General features: G+C 38.9%; 2 protein-coding genes across 2 annotated transcripts; one reads left to right on the forward strand and one right to left on the reverse strand.

Annotated features, from left to right (window-relative positions):
- The first annotated feature begins 4 nt into the window (after positions 1-4).
- sirt3 (sirtuin 3) lies at positions 5-14,665 on the forward strand. Its single transcript, XM_022212761.2, has 8 exons — positions 5-572; positions 654-705; positions 1,591-1,770; positions 1,872-2,104; positions 10,820-10,920; positions 11,669-11,830; positions 12,208-12,417; positions 12,945-14,665. The coding sequence occupies exons 1-8, from the start codon at positions 473-475 to the stop codon at positions 12,966-12,968; spliced, it is 1,062 nt and encodes a 353-aa protein (XP_022068453.2). The 5' UTR covers positions 5-472; the 3' UTR covers positions 12,969-14,665.
- LOC110964136 (uncharacterized) lies at positions 3,551-8,591 on the reverse strand. The gene is made up of 3 exons (XM_022212760.2): positions 8,469-8,591; positions 8,320-8,387; positions 3,551-7,491 (listed from the first exon to the last, which is right to left on the reverse strand). Exon 3 carries the CDS (start codon positions 6,457-6,459, stop codon positions 4,495-4,497), a length of 1,965 nt encoding a protein of 654 aa, XP_022068452.2. The 5' UTR covers positions 6,460-7,491; positions 8,320-8,387; positions 8,469-8,591; the 3' UTR covers positions 3,551-4,494.
- Positions 14,666-16,769: the final 2,104 nt, after the last annotated feature.

The raw sequence follows: 16,769 nt of genomic DNA on the forward strand, positions 1-16,769 counted from the left end.
GCGCAAAGAATGATGGGAAATGAAGGGGGCGTTTTCTTTAGCTTCTTTAAAGCGGTAGATTTCCAACAGTTTAAAGACAGTTTATGCTATCAAACGTTTGCATCTCTGTAAAGTCGATTCCTTGGCTCTTAAGGATTAGTATTTTTCGTTCACCTGGATTTTTTCAGGAATAAGCGGTGGACAGTTCAACAAAATAGATGATAAAGCTACATAGCTAACGGTTTATGTAGCTGAAGTTCGGCTATATTGTATATTACGGTACCTTTGACTGTGTCAGAAGGAGGTCAGAGGACAACAACATTCAATTCAGCAGGCAAACTGTCAATATTTATTATTTTTAGGTTATTTTAAGTACAGAAAATATGCCAGCGAGTCGTATAGATGTTTCGGTATCGGCGTGTGTAGCGGTGTTAACAGGAGTCATGCAGTGAACGTCTAATAACAGTTTAATCTTCAGACCCAGGTTGTTCTTATGGCTTCTTTAGTGACCTCCTCACTCATGTCACCTGTCAGACTTTGCTGTTTGTATCGGAGTTTGTGTTCTGGTGTAAATAGGACGATCTTTGCAAATGGTTAGTATACAAACAGAGTTGTAATTAAGTAGCAGAAACAGTGTTTGTGCTAAAGATTTTGACACATGCATGTTTTTATAGGTTTTGGTCCGAGGACTTTGTTTCCAGCTGAAGGTGCAGCACCTCTGTTCAGGTAACTTCACCTCCATGGTCACACAGATAACCTGACAGCAAGAGCCTGACACTGCAGCGTCAGATATGATCTGGGTATTACCAGATAGGTGTCTGTAAAGCTGTGCAGTTTTTGACACGTAACTGAAAGCTTACAGACAAAGGAGAGCGATGGTTAATCAGCTAATTGATGTTGTAATAAAAAGCCAATCTCCAATTATTCTGATAATAATAGTTACATATAAGAAATTCTTTCAGTGTCAGTTAAGCTGTTGATTATTTTCTCAAGTAAGCGATTAGTTGTTTAACCTATACACTGTCAGAAATTTGTAAAAATTAGCCATCAGTGCATCCCAAAGCCCAAGGTGACATCATCTGACCAAACGTTTACATCCTGAACATTTTCAGATCATTACAAAATATAACAACAAAAAGCCTCTTGTATAATGTTTGAAACACTGGAGCCACCAAGGTTTTGGCAATTTTACTTGAAAATTGTCTTAAAAATTGTGTTGAATTATCATTATATTTTCCCAAACATATCCCAAAATCCAAAGTCATTTGGTTTACAGGTGTAGAAGATTTAAAAAACACTTTAGAGATGTAATTTTCTGGTAACCAATTGATCAACCAATATTGGCAGCTCTTTTGTAGCTGCATTTAGCATTTGTAAATGAATAGGTGGTGCATAAAGCTTCTGCTTTTTAGTGATAGTGAAGCACTGAAACTGTGAAACATATAGTAGACATGGGATCTGATTTTAAAAAAGTGAAAAATCTACTAACAAGTAAACTGAATATTGTGAATGTTATAACTCAGGTGGTTGGAGTGAGCCTCTCGTGGACTCCTGTATTTAATATTTATGTGCAAAAAAACAATATGACCACAAAGTTTTGCGTCTTCACAGACAAATTCACTTATTCCGATGCACTGGGACCCGAGGATTTTTCTCCAGTGGCGGTGGTGCATTTGACAAACAGCAGACTCTTGAGGACATTGCCAAGAAGATCCAAGAGAAGCAGTACAAGAGGGTTGTTGTGATGGCTGGAGCCGGGATCAGCACTCCCAGTGGTATCCCTGATTTCAGGTAAAAAGCTTACATGTGGTGTGAATTGTTGGTATTTTTCTGTACACACAACACTGTAAATATGAGCCTCAATCAACAGGTGAGCGTTTGTCTGCTCACAGGTCTCCAGGTAGCGGTCTCTATGACAACCTGCAGCAGTATGACCTACCTTACGCTGAGGCCATATTCGAGATTGGCTTTTTCCACCGAAACCCTAATCCCTTCTTCGCCCTGGCTAAAGAACTGTATCCAGGAAACTACCAGCCCAACCTGACGCACTACTTTGTGCGTCTGCTTCATGAGAAGGATCAGCTGCTTAGGATGTACACGCAGAACATCGACGGACTGGAGAGACGTATGTGTTTACCTCTGTTGAGCATATTCACTTTTTGAGATAGAAAACAAGTTATTTTCTAATATCTGTGTCTCAAAAAATGTTGTACAAGGACCTTTTCTGTTTAGAACAGGCTGCCAGAAAAGGACAAAGTCTGATACGAACAGAACATCTTATACAGTATGGTGAAATGTGATTAGCTACATATCATAAACATATAATTCAAATATTAAGATGTAATTGGCTAAAGGTGGGGATAAACCATGGTTTAGACTTAGTTTTCCCATCAGTTGGTGCACAGATATGTCCATATCTCTTATTGGCACACGATTCATTCAGTCTCCAAGAACCATGCCCTGTAAAAAGAACCCTCCTGGAACCCTCTTCCTCTCCATGTCAGTCCATTCCTTTGTTAGCTGTGATGTGATGCAGCTACTGGTGGTATCTCATAGGGAGGAGGCAGGTGTCTCATAGGGAGGACTATGATGGTTTCCACCCTTGAACAACCTTGAGATAGCAGTTTCAGTGCAATTAGTTGTTATCTTATAAGGAAATAGGAATGTAGTGTGAAGCAAAGCCAAATCTCTCCTATCTTTTTGGTGTGTGTGTATGTGTGAAAACTATCCAGCTTGACCTGCCCCTGATTGTGTCCATCATGTATTCAGTCCTTCAGAGCCTGGGACTGATGCTGTCTTTCTATTCAGGTCAACACAACTCATACATTAATTACACAACAAATGATATTAGTATCAGTGTTATACTACTTATATATACATGGTATCAATTTCAGTGTTAAGCTAGCAGTGCCTTTAAAAAAATAAATCCTAACGCACACCAACTCCAGTCCAGTTAAGGTCATCCATTAGTTCTTAACATAGTAGCTTTTGTTCTCACTTGATGTTCTTGTTATTTGGAGTGGTTTTCAGCACTTGAATGTGAGTGTGTGAGTATATGTGTGTAAGCGTAGCGTGTGTGTTGATGTGTGTATCAGACATGTACGTCAGTGGGTGTAGTGAATGTAAGCAGGTGTGTTTTCCCCTCTCCAGACCTGTCTCCTTTGATTTTGATTCACCCCAAATCTATCCGTGTGGGATATTGTTTGTGGCCCTCTCTCCTGCACAGGTCAACACAACTCATTTTTATTAGCACTATGGGGCTATCTGAATGTTCAACAGGAATGTTTAAAGTAACAGCATGTATGTAGGAATATCAGAAACAGTAAATCCTTACATAGGCCTTGAAGAAGAGATGTGCAGCTCAGTATTATGTTTAACAAGAATACTGAGGAATAAAGCAAGCATATATTTAGCAATAGTGTGATTAGCAAGAATAATGAGGGATAATGCAAATATTATGATTAAAAAGAATAATGAAGAATAATGGAAGTAGTATAGTTAATAAGAACAATAAAAAATAACAGACCCTAATGTTGAGTGTGTTCTATTTTTGAGATTGAAAACAAACAACTTCTCTCAATTAAAACTGTTTATTCTGCTACAAGTAGCTTGATATCAAGGACCAACACTGCTCAGAGGACTATAGATAACAAAGGTGTTAATCTGCAGGCGTCTCAATATTGAGTATACAGTGTGTATTTATGAAATGTGCTACAATCTCATTGGTCAAAAACTGATGGAGATGAGCCGTGGTTTAGACTTGGCTCTCTCTCGCTGGTGGACAGACATGACCACATCTTCTCGCCATTCGATCCTCCAATTAATCATCAGTTCCTGACAACCTGTAAGAGAAGGGGAAACCCTCCCTACTATGAAAGATTAACAGGTGTCTTAGTGTCTTTGTTATTAGCCATAGCCTAAGGGCACAGTCCTAAATGGTCACTTGTAGTCTTCCTGTTAAAGTTGCATGACGGTGCTCTCATTGATTTGGGTGAAGCATGTCTCCAATCGTATGCGCTTTGTGAGTTTTATTTTCTTTCACATGATGTTCTGAAAGCAAGTGTGGCCTTCAATGAGAAGCAGCTGGTGTGTGTGAGCGTGCAGCGAGCATGCATGAGACAATGTGTGTCTGCAGTGCATGTTTGTGTGTCTGATGTGTGTTGAGTGTAAGCTGGTGTGCTTTACCCTCTGTTTGACCTGGTGCTATTCAACTCCGTTTTACCCCAATTAACATGTTGTGAGATAATGTTTGAGACCCTCCCATTCATTCACAGGTCAATACAACCCCTTTATTTAGCGCACAATGCAATGTGTGTGTCTAAGTGGATTACATATTCATTAGTAGTAAAATAGTAGTAAAAGGATAACATTGATCAGTTGTAAAACATTAATAAATGATTGTATATTTGATAGTAGTAAAAATAATAAATCCCAACACTAACAATCCCTCCTGTCACACTGTTTACAGTGTGAATCAAAATCTAGCTTCCTTTCCTCCTTTTGCCTGATGTTACTTCATACAGCAGAGCTTTTCACAGAGGAATCAAGGTTAACGTCCTCCATTTGCTTCAGAGCATCATCTAGATCAACACGTGAGATGTCTGTTGCCTTTGTTAAGGAAGACATCTGGTCGGGAGGAGGAAGAGCTTCCCTGGTCAATGCAGCAGTAATCTGACGGTTAATCAGCTTGCGCAGGCATAGGATGGAGCAACATCCACAAGTTAATATCACAGCAATGGAAATCATTAGTGAGAGAAACAAAGCTTTATACTCCCCAAAGATTTTATAGAGCCAGTCTCCAGAAGGGTCTGTGGTCCCGGAGTGTCTTGCCATCTTATCTGACAGGCTCCTGAGGCCGTCCAGGGCTCTCGTCACCGAGCCACCCGGACCTGTGTTATCGGGAATAAAAGTGCAGCAGGAAGAACCAAACATAGCACATACTCCGCCTTTCTCAGCCAAAAGCATGTCTTGAGCCATCCTATTCTCACCACACATAGGAGAAGTTGACGAGAGCTGTCCAGGGAGTCTGGCTACTGCATCTCCTCTGGGATTAGCCAATCGTTGTGCATTGTAATGCACATAATTTATACGCTCTACATTGTTGTTAGTGGTGGTCTGTGGGAGAATTGATTCAAAACTGTTTGCAATAGGGTTAGCCAATTTATACTCATCTGGAACACCTCTGGGGATACCAATTGCAGCAATGTAAGTGGGAGAATTTGTGGGGAGATCAAAACTAGATGTGGAGCGTGCCTTCCGTGTGGGATGTGTGGGACTTTTCAGGGCAGACCTGTTCCTGTGACCTATCATGGTGAGGGGAATAGCCAAGCGTACAATAGTACACGTACCTGACCATTTTCGGGGCAGGGTATTTAGTAGTTTCAATCCTCCACAGTACCAGTACAAGTCAGCCCTGGAAATGGCAAGCCTAGTCATGTTAGACCAAGTGGTAACATCTAAAATCACTCCACACCAACTGTTTTGTATCTCACCCACTGATTTAGAAGCCTGGCGTGTCAGGCAGGTGTAATTTCCCTCTTGAGGCTGGAAGACTGGAAGCATAGCATTATTGGAGGTTACTGGGAAGAGAGAACTCAGAGCAATGCAGTTAGTAGGTTCTGTATACATATGTAAAGCAAGCATGCAGTCAAAGCCTTGTCGGTCTGAATGATATAGCAGAGGAGCAGGCGTTGTATAAGGTGTCGGCCTGGCAGTAGAGCAAAGAATGCAATCAGTTATGTCAAGTGAGCGTGCAGCATAGTGGACCCAATCGAGCCATGCATTCTTTGCCCCATACCCTGTCTCAACCTGCACTACATCTTCAGTTGAGGTAACATTTACATAGGTAAGTGTGGATTGATCTTTGCCTTGGGAACTCGTTTCATTTGGTTCCTTCAGACTGACCCTAATTAGGCTCATTGGGTCATTTCCGCTCACGTCTACTCCTAAGATGAGGTAGAAATCATTCCCATCATTGTTAGGTGATCTTGCAAAGGGGGACTTTTCAATGTCCCTAATGGTCAAGATTATAGGATTTTGGTAGCTGTTATCCCTCGTCACTAGACCACGAACCAGATTCACATTGCGTTGTAATTTACCAAATTCTCCTGACTGAGAGTTTGTGTAACTGTTTGGACCTGAATTCCACCACACCATATCCCATGTACCACACCAGGGATTGTTTGTAGGTACCCCCCACACAAATGGACACATATACACATCATAGCCCTTCCAATCAATTTGATTTGATCCACATTCTATCACTGAGCACAGGTCAAAGGTTACAGTTGTGGTCTCTCCTTTTGTTATCTCAATAGTCAGTTTGGCCCCATATTGAGCAGGTTTGTTAGAGCTACTGCGTTTCTCTATATTGTGAGTGTGGGTGGTCCAATCAGTTTCACTCCTCCTTGAAGGAAGTAGTAGGACTATCAGTAATGTGATTACTGATAACCCTCCTATCACTATCCACTTCCCATACATGTTGTGGCGTCTGTGTGTTTTTTGTTTTAGACCAAATTGTTTCTCAGATTTGTCTGCAGACGCCGGGTCAGAATGAATTCCAACTTCCCGTACTTGTTCTTCCTTGAAACAACCACTAGATGGAGTCAAAACTCACTGTCTCGGTAGCTATCACTCTTTTATGCCACAAATGATGATCTTTAGTAAAAACACGTCTCTTTTACTTTTAGTCAAAAAACTCTTTTTGTCTTTTACTTTTATCACAACTGTTTTATTCTTCTCTTTTATTCGTTACTTTTTTGTTCTTATCACAAGTCTTTTTGGTTTTAGCGCTTTTACCCTCTAATTTGACCACTCTGCAGAATAAACGACATCACAAACACTAATTCAACGCTTTCAGTGTGTTTTAGCAGATTCTACTCATTGGAATTTTCAGTCAAGCTTGTCTCTTACCTCCTCCACACTCACAGGCTAAAAAACATCAAACTATGCAGAATTTGGTTTTTAGAACAACAGATTTCTGCTTGCCTTTTCAGTTCGAGCTCTTCCATACATTAATTACACAATAAATGATATTAGTGTAACCCACTTCTGAGTATGTACACGTCACTACCTAGGTTCATAGGAGCTAGGAGTAATAGCAATAACCGCTGGACACAGGTATATGCTGTTATTGTGAACTTTCAGTTTTAGAAAACTATTTAGACAGTGCACAACATAATTACAGTACAATACCTATAGGCCCAATAAACTGACAAAAAAAAACATAAAATGTCCATTTAAAGTATTCCTGTGGAACTGGTTCGTTGTGGATCCAATCAAAGTTAAGGTCAATAAGTCAAGGGAGTAGTCAAGTCACAGGAAAGTATCCAAGTACGCTCTCATCAGTGTTGGTCAGTGGGACTGACACAATCCTACCACAGGATCCTCTGAATGGTGTGGTGGAGGCTCAAAGTTCGACTGGGAGGCTCGCCATCAACAGGATCGCTGGTCAACCTTGTTGAACGCAAGGGCTGGAGCTTCACAGTTTCCAGGCATCAATTAAGACATGACCTGTATTTACAAAACAGCTCTATAGTCCAGGTTCTAATGCAGTATCATCCAGTGACATTCATTCAAAGTGTATGGTTTTAACCTTCAGTCACATATAGGGAAGGTGACTAGGCCAGGGTTTCTGCGGACAACAGCAAGTCAAATTTAATGCTTTTTAATGCTATACTGTAAAAATTTTAATGCCACGACTGCAAACTCGACAAATTACACGGGTTTGTTTTTTTTTTTTTGTAAGTGATGATTTTTATATGACAACTGTCCCTACATTTAACTATTTCTGAATCCGGAAACCACCACTGACCACAGGCTGTAGTCATTCTCCGAAATCCACGTTTTTGAGCTATTTTTGCTGGTTTTTGCATTTCCCCACTTCCCAGCTCTCCTCCACCTGGTCCAGCCTGCCAGCCACTTTAAAAACATGCAGCTTTTGGCAACTGTTTACGCAGATGCACATATCTGACGAAATATTTTTCTTGAAAACTGCAGAAAGAATTTTTAATGCCATTGAGAATCAAATTTAATGATTTTTAATGCCATTTAAGGCCTTAATTTTTGCAAAATCAACTTAATGACTATTAATGCTTTTTAATGCCGTACAGAAACCCTGTAGGCACTATACATTGTAAAAGTCTCTCAATGTCTTATTTTATATCTTATTTTAGCGATACAGGACAGACTAATATGAATTTTCAAGTCAAACCATCAAATAAATTCTTTTTAGTATTGCATTAAAAAAAAAAACATAAAATGTGCATTACACTGCAGCATTGTCACCTCGTGGTATTTGCATATACACACTCATTAGGAAACAAGCAGAAGCTGACTTACCAAGCAGGTGGTTGTCATTAGGAGAAGGCAGGACAATTAAAAGTGCGTCTTCGACGGTTCTCCAACCTCTAAAATGCAATTTCAATCAGTTTATATAATCGACTAAATAATTTAGTGTTTATTTCTGCAAGACGAGCAGGTTTTCATACCTCTTTCTCTCGTTTTCATTCCTCATGGCGGAAACAGAAAGTTAAGCTATGTGGAATATTTTAGCGCACTACTTCCTGTCTTATCCAAAATAAAGTTTCGGTTTTCAAAATAAAACCCGCAGTACTTATAAATGTAAGGTGGAAATAACTAATGATCAGAAATGAATAACAATGGTTATTTAGCCCTTCTTTACGCGGGTTACCTTAGTGTCAGTGTCATGCTACTTATATGTATGGTATCCATAGGCGTCAGTTTAGTGGGGGGACGGTGGGGATGTGTCCCCCCCACTTTTTGTCAGGGGTCATTTTGTCTCCAACACATTCAAATTCTTCACATGTAAGCCGTTGTAAACCCAGTTATTTTCAGTAGTATAGAAAATTCCGACGCTCCTGAACGCACCATCCGCACTCGGCCGAGAGTTGCACAGACACGCAGCACACCTTCGTGAGGTTAAAAAAAACGTGCAGATACTAAATTTGTGCCCGTGCCAAGTGGAAGCTCCGACCAGAGGCGTGCAGGGGCAAAATTTCGGCCCGGGAGAATTGGTACTTTAGCGGCCCACAGACCCTTCTACCTGCATGTACCAATAACTCAACAGGTTGAGCCTCCGCCTTTGGTGCGGTGGTTGTGAGTTCGAGTCCAACTTGTGATATTTTGCCGCCGTTCTTCGACATTTTCTCAAAGTGCTGTGGTCTCCATCCCCCCCACTTTTAAAAACAAACTGACGCCCTTGATGGTATCAATTTCAGTGTTCAGCTTGCAGTGCCTTTAAAATATGTATATGAGTAAAAATCAGCTAAGGAGTAATAATGTGTAACAAATCATCTAGACATTCAAATTCTTTTATTGATTACTCAAAGGACATTTTATTACACTTTGATGATTGCCTTAACAATAGAAACAAATGAAAAGATAGTAAAGTAGGCACGTTTTTGACAAGTTTCCAAAATTACGCTTATGTATGTTACTTTTGACGGAAAAAAAGTTCTTTTCGATCCATAATGCTAAAACTTATCACGTAAAAGGCACCAAAAGCATGAGTTAACTGAACTTAAGCGCTGTTGTGCAGTGAGATTTGTTTGCCATCCCAGGCTTTGGTTTCAGCTGTGCGTAGACGGCTGCGCTTTAATTCTGTTCAGTATACAAGTAGTGCATTGACTTTGCACAAAGGTGGGTAGAAAAGTCAGATATTTATAAATATTTTGAATGTACTCAAGTAAAAATGATAATGATAATAATAATAATAATAATAATTAGTACCAAGAAGTAAAAATGGAAGGCTATGTCAGAAAAATGTCTGAATTATTAAAGTAAATAGTTAAAGAAAATATTATAAAACATTAAAAAATATAGGCTACATATTTTTGAAAGAAATAGCAAATCAGTGACTTAGAAAAAATATTAAGGAAAATATATTATCTTTGGCGTATTCTGCCATACACAGCTTTATTAGGCCAAATAACTACAAGAAAACATAGATACAAATCAATAAAGGTCACTCATCTATTAGTTTATTGTTTAACGTACAATAATAATACCTTATTACATAATGCACCATGTTATTACTTTTTCCAGAAAATCAAAAGATTGCAAGTGCATTTTGTAATAATTTTCTCAAAATGTAATAACTTATTACGTAATGCGGCAAAATTTTTTTACAAAATGCGTTGGGTCAGTTTATTACAAAATGCGGCAGTTTATTACGAAATGCGGCTTTATTACAAAATGAAACGACAAAGTTATTACATTTTGGATGTTTATTACAAAATGCACCGTTATTACGAAATGCGGCTTAACAGGAATGTTTAAAGTAGCAGCATGTACGATGGGAATGTCAGAAACAGTAAATCCTCACATAGACCTCGACAAAGAGATCTGCAGCTCAGTATTAAGCAAGTATTAGGTTTAACAGAAATATTGAGGAATAAAGAAAGCATACAGGGTGAGCCGTAAGTTTAAACATTTTATGCTGGACAACCGTTTTTATTTATATAATGTGCTCTATATGATTACCATTGTTTCTAAAGTGCATAGTAATACGTGTTTCCCACTGCTGATGAACTTGCATTAGCACAGCTGAAGTTATGCTTGTAATAGTGTTGGTGATACGTTCCTACATTATACATTTTCCTATTTATGGAAACTTATGGCCCACCCTGTATATTTAGCAATAGTGTGATTAACTAAAATAAAGATGAATAATGCAAATATTATGATTAATAAGAATAAAAAAGAACAATGGAAGTAGTGTGATTAATAAGAACAATAAAAAAAGAACAGACTCTGCCAGCTCTTTTTTTGCCGGTAAGACTGTGCTGTCATTTGAAGCTTGTGTTGTTGTGTTTGTAAGTGGCAGGGATTCCTCCGGCGATGCTGGTGGAGGCCCACGGGACGTTCGCCACGGCCACCTGCACTGCATGCCTGAGGAAATACGAGAGCGAAGACCTCAGAGTGAGTCACAACCCAAACACTAACCATATTCAGGAACAGAACTTTTAACAGCATAATCGCAACTCAGAGCTTGAACTGCACATCAGGGCCTTTAAATTAAACTGGAGTTTTTCAGAGAACATTATTAATTATTCTTTTTATCTACAGACATCAGGAAATTAAAAAAATGTCCATCACAGTTTCCTCAAAGCCATAATGATGCCTTCAAACATCTTATTTCTTCCGACCAACTGTCCAAAGTTGAAAGATTTTTAATTTTCTATGAAGTATGACCAAGTAAAACCTCTAAAAGTCGTTCTTGAAACACTGGAAGCATCAAATTTTGGCTTTTGCTTTTATTACAGCACAGATTCATTTGTTTTTTTAACTCAATGCACCTCCTGCAAGTCTGTATTTTCAGATGTGGTTTCAAAACTGTTCAGAGTTAAAGATAAACTGAATGGCAGCTGAATAGTGGTTTGAAAGATGCAACTAGTTCTTGCTATTATACTTCTGCTGTTTACAGATGGTGTGTTGTTGAGTTCTCATAGATCATTTTAAGGTATCTCTTAAAACTAGTTGTTTTAGAAGAGAATTTGCCCTTATTTTTAACACTTAGTTTAGCGGATCCCTGAGGAAAGTTGTATTTGCAGGATTTCAGCCTTTTCTTTTGCATGATTTGAAATTCCTTTGCACCTGTTGAACATTTAAAGATTAGTGTGAACTCAACAATCTACACAAAGTGATTTTACATTTTGTGTCTCATTAGCCAGATGTGATGAGCGGGACGGTCCCCAAGTGTCCCACCTGTAAGGGCGTCGTAAAACCCGACATCGTGTTTTTTGGGGAGGAGCTTCCACGTCACTTCTTCAAATACCTCACAGACTTCCCACTGGCAGATCTTCTGATCATCATGGGAACTTCACTGGAGGTGGGCACCATCAAACTCAGGAGGGGTTCTTGTAAATATTTGAAAAGGTTGTGGTGAGGGATGATGGTTGAAGATTGGACAGGGTGAAATTTAAAATATATAGAGACACAAATGCCACAAATGTTGGATCCAGCAGCCACCACAATACAATCATTCTGTGTAGTTTTGCGATGTATTGCGCAAAATATGTTGTGAAAAGTTTGTGCCTGTGTAATTTGTGCAAAAGTGTAAAGACTAGAGTAACCACCAGAAATGTTTGAAGATTTGATGTGAAAACACAGCTAAATTATTTTACTGACGCAGTTCTTGATAGTTAAGTGTTTTACAGAGTTATTTTTAAAGATGAATTCAACATCTGCTCCCTCTTTGCCCTGCAGGTGGAGCCCTTTGCCAGTCTGGCCGGAGCTGTGCGAGGTTCTGTTCCCCGTCTTCTCATCAACAGGGACTTGGTGGGACCGTTTGCCTGGAGCCGCCGGCCTCAGGACGTCGTGCAGCTGGGAGACGTGGTCAGCGGTGTGCAGGTTCTGGTCGATGCCCTCGGCTGGACTCAGGAGCTGGAGGCTCTGATGGCGGCCGGCGCTAAGAAAGTGAGTATTTGTTTTGTTTGCAGAGTCAGGCATACTTTAGAAATCTGCTGCTTGTTTCAAACAGCTTCATAGGCAACCCAGCCGAGAAACCGTCAGACACACAGTCCCATGTAAAACTGCTAATTGTTGTTCATTCCTGGATTTTTGTACTGATCCTTTACAAACCTGCAAAGATCTTCGATACAGAGTCTTTGTTTCTTACTATTTCATGTTCTTCTTTCAACAATCTCTTTAGAAGTAATCTCTGAAATTGTGCAAGTGCATACAAATTATGAGACAAAGATACGAAAATTCTTATAAAGAGACAAGAGCATTTTTTCAGATTTGTAGCACAAATTTAGTTCCATAAGAATGATCAGTAGAGACTTAAATATGAGACATGTTACATCATATATCAGCTTCTGGTGCACATTGACAGTTAAATGATGTGCGGTTGAGCACACTTTCCTACAATTTTGAGCGTTTAAGTGACCAAGTGCAATCCTCATCATTAGCTTCATGCAACCTGTGTTTACTTTTCTCTGCAGACTGTGACAAAAACCGAAGAATGAGAGGATTTAACTTCACCACAGCTGGAGGTTTGACTCTATTCACTGCACTCAAACACCCAAACTGCAGGATAACATCTAACTGACTTATTTTTGCTCATGTTTTCCTGAGATTCTTGTCTTGAAACTGATATCACTGATCAGTGGAAACTCACAGACTGACAAATCTGGAACTGCTGCAATGGAAATACAATACAACTGATCAATGATTGTCAGTTAAATGTCATTAAAAAAGCAGGTAAGTGATGAAGAGCAATAATGTGGAAAAATCACACTGGGGTCTATTTTTCTTTGCAAAAAGAAAATGTTCAAGATATACTTCTGTTTGCTGAGTTTTATGTGCAATAGAATACTTTCTAGAGATGACTGTCATGTTGATCTGTAAGTACTATATGCCATAATGCACATATTTTATTTATAAGCCTCTAGTTTCTTCAAATATTGTGCTCAATTTATGCAGGAAAAAATGTGTCCTTGATCTTGAATCAAATATTTAATTCCACTAAACCAGCCACTTTAATTATGTTTTTCTGGAATTACAATGTAACGGCTAAATATGTCAGCATTAAACAATGAAAATACATCAAATTGAAAAAGATAATTTTGCATTTCAGGTTTTTGAGGACGGATTCCAACATGGAGAAATTCAGCTAATATGAGTTTTAGTCAGGATGCCAGTTTTAATTTAAATGTGTTAATTTTTTCTTGCATAGAGAGATGCATATATACATACACTTTATTGTACCACTGGAAAACTTGTTTTTGGCTCAAAGCCACTGAATCACACTGTGCTTTTGTCAGCAACGTCATCACAAAAGTACTTGGAGAATAAAAAAGTGCCTAATTTCACCCACAAAAAAGTTACAGACAATAAAAAGTAATAGAAGAACAGTAATTTTAAATGTTAAAGAGTTGTTGTGACTATAAACACATGAATATGGATAAAAAACACACTAATAAATACTCAAGCCACTCTTTGTGAAACCCAGTGAAATCAGAGTTCTACATGTTCATATGTAATATTTTGATGTCGGACGGCATGAATGCATTTTCAGATCAGTTCAGTTTCTTCTTTGGCATCTTGAACCTTCTGTCTGATGTTTTACACCTCAGATTTTAGATTCAGAATGTGATTCATATCTTACAGATTCTTCTATGCCTTCCTCAATGCAGATTTTTTTTTTTTGTATAGAGATTGAAAGTAGTTCTTATCTGACCGTGCTGACAGTTTTCTTTACATGTCTGCTTTATTAAATTATACCTTCTAAAAGGTTTATTGCTTAGACTATAGAGTCTGAGCCCTATCAAAAAATGCATCCTCTTCTGCAGGCTAAAGCAAAGGTTACACCAAAATATTTATATAAATGAACCGGATTTATATGTACGTTGTGAATAAGACCGAGACTATGATCAATAATTACCTTTAAATTGAATATCGTCTCCTCAAATCCACAGACTGTTTGATTTCAGAGTGACAAAATGATGTGTTTTGATCTCTTTGCAGTAATAAATGGTGTCATCAGACATTTTCACAATATAATTTTAAGGTGTTTTTGCTCAAACATCCATTGTTTTATAAAGTGAAGACAACTGGAGAGCTTACACACCCCTAAACTAGTAAGCTTGGGGCCAGATGTTACTTGTTTACTTTAACTTGTTGGACTCTGTTGATTGAAAAAGAAAAATATGACAATACACAATTTACATTCAACTGTTCCAGTTTGTCTAATAGTAAGTATAGCTGACGAGTATTAAAAGTTGAGCTAAAATCAATAAAAACTGAACAATGCCTTCATCGATACAGTACAACTGAATATAAATTTAACTGTACTGATGAGAAACACTGCACAGATGTAAACTCAAAATAGCTCATGAATAAACAGTTATAACTCCTAGAACAGCTGGACACTTGAAGTTGGACTATTTTCAGTGGTGGATTGATCCACAGTGGTGTAATATCTACCATGGATTATGTGTCTGTCAGTGCAACAGTGTGGCTCATTGATGTTTTTATGACTGTTTTTGGAGCATTAATGGAGCTCTGTGACAGAGGAAAAAGATCTATCTTTTATAGTTTTGTATAAACAGTCAATCAGGCCACTTCTTAGGATGTGGCGACAGTAAGAAAAAATAAAGAAGACTTATCCTTTAACCGGGTAAATGAAAATTAAGTACAGAAGAACTGAATGCGTTGTTAGCCAGCAGATGGAGCCAGAGGACAGCTTACAGTGTAACAATGTAGTTTTAATACTGATAGATGCAGCTAAAAGGTAAAGGTTGGTTAAGGAGAGCAACTGAGCAAAGTAAAAAAAATTAAAGCTCAACAAGTGTGACGTTTCCAACTAATAAGTGGGATTGAAGTGACATCTCTTTTCCAAATCAGTTTTAATCTCCTCGTTCCACTGCATTCAAACATGACAACTGGATACTGTCTGTTACAAAAAGTTCTCATTTTCAAGCAATAAACGTGAGGAGCAGCAAATTTATTAAGCCCAACACAAAGTAGCAATGAGGAAAAATGTGCTTTTCACAAGTAAATGGAAATAAATGTGATAGTTGTCTTACTGAAGAAGTGAAATCCGTATAATAACTGCCATCATAGTTTATATTTATTAAATGCAGCCCAGTACAGCTTTGTCACAATTACTTGCACACTTCTATCGACGTTATGTTGTTCACATCCTGGTTTCTGAAACATGTGAAAGCTCACCTCTTCTGATGCTAACAGGAGTTTTCCAGGTTCTAAACTTAGTAGAAGTTTACTCCACTTTAAACTGGATTTGTGCTTACGGATTTGTTGTCATTAAACATTTTTATAGAATGAAAAAGGCCACAGTCCGCTCACTGCTGAGCCCCCACAGCATGTTATTATTAGTAATCTGTTAGCATTTCCTCTGAGCACGAGTGGTATTTGTAAGTCTCCTGTTGTGTGCCAGGGTGTTCCTGGTATGTGGCGGTTTAACAAAAGTGGTTCAAGGAAGGACAAGCGATGAACTGGCATCTAGGTTATGGAGGTTATGGAGGTGTGACGCCCAGTGATGAAGACTGGATTGTTTGGTTTGATCTTACAGAAGAACCTTTGTGGCACAATCTGGTGAAAAGTTTAATTAATGCTGCTGTGACAGAAAGGCTTACTGTGTATGAAGCTGATGACGCCTGTCTGATGCTAAAAACTCCTAAAAATGTGTCATAATTGGACCATGAAGCCATGACAGAAGGCGACCTGGTCTGATGAATGAAATTTTCTTTTCTGAACATGGACGACTGGGTGGGTGTGCGTCGTTTACCTGAGGAACAGATGGCAGCAGGATGGGAAGAAGTCAAACCGGCAATGGCAGTTTGATGAGCAATGTTTGGTCCTGCATTCCTGTGGATGTTACTTTGACAACTACTGAACATTGCTGCAGGCCAGTTATACTCTTTCATGGCCTCTTTAAGCAGGATAATGCTCCTTGCTGCACTACAAACATTATTCAGGAATGGTTTGAAGACATGATCATGTGTCTAAGGTTTTGACCAAGGTGATGACCATCCTTCCCATGTTCGACTATGGTGATGTCCTCTATAAAATGGACCCAAAGTGTGCCCTTTACAGGCTTAATGTCCTCCATCACTCAGCCGTCCGTCTTGCTACCAGTGCACCTTTCTCCACCCCCCATTGTGATCTTTAAAACTGGTGGGTTGGTCCTCCCTTTACATCAGGCGACTCCAGCACTGGCTTTTACTCATCTAAAAGGCCCTACCAGGGAAGATACCTCAATACCGCTCCAACCTCCTACACCCCTCCCATAACATCTACCACCT

The sequence above is a fragment of the Acanthochromis polyacanthus genome, chromosome 2, assembly GCF_021347895.1.
Source record: "Acanthochromis polyacanthus isolate Apoly-LR-REF ecotype Palm Island chromosome 2, KAUST_Apoly_ChrSc, whole genome shotgun sequence".
NCBI classification, from domain to species: domain Eukaryota; kingdom Metazoa; phylum Chordata; class Actinopteri; family Pomacentridae; genus Acanthochromis; species Acanthochromis polyacanthus.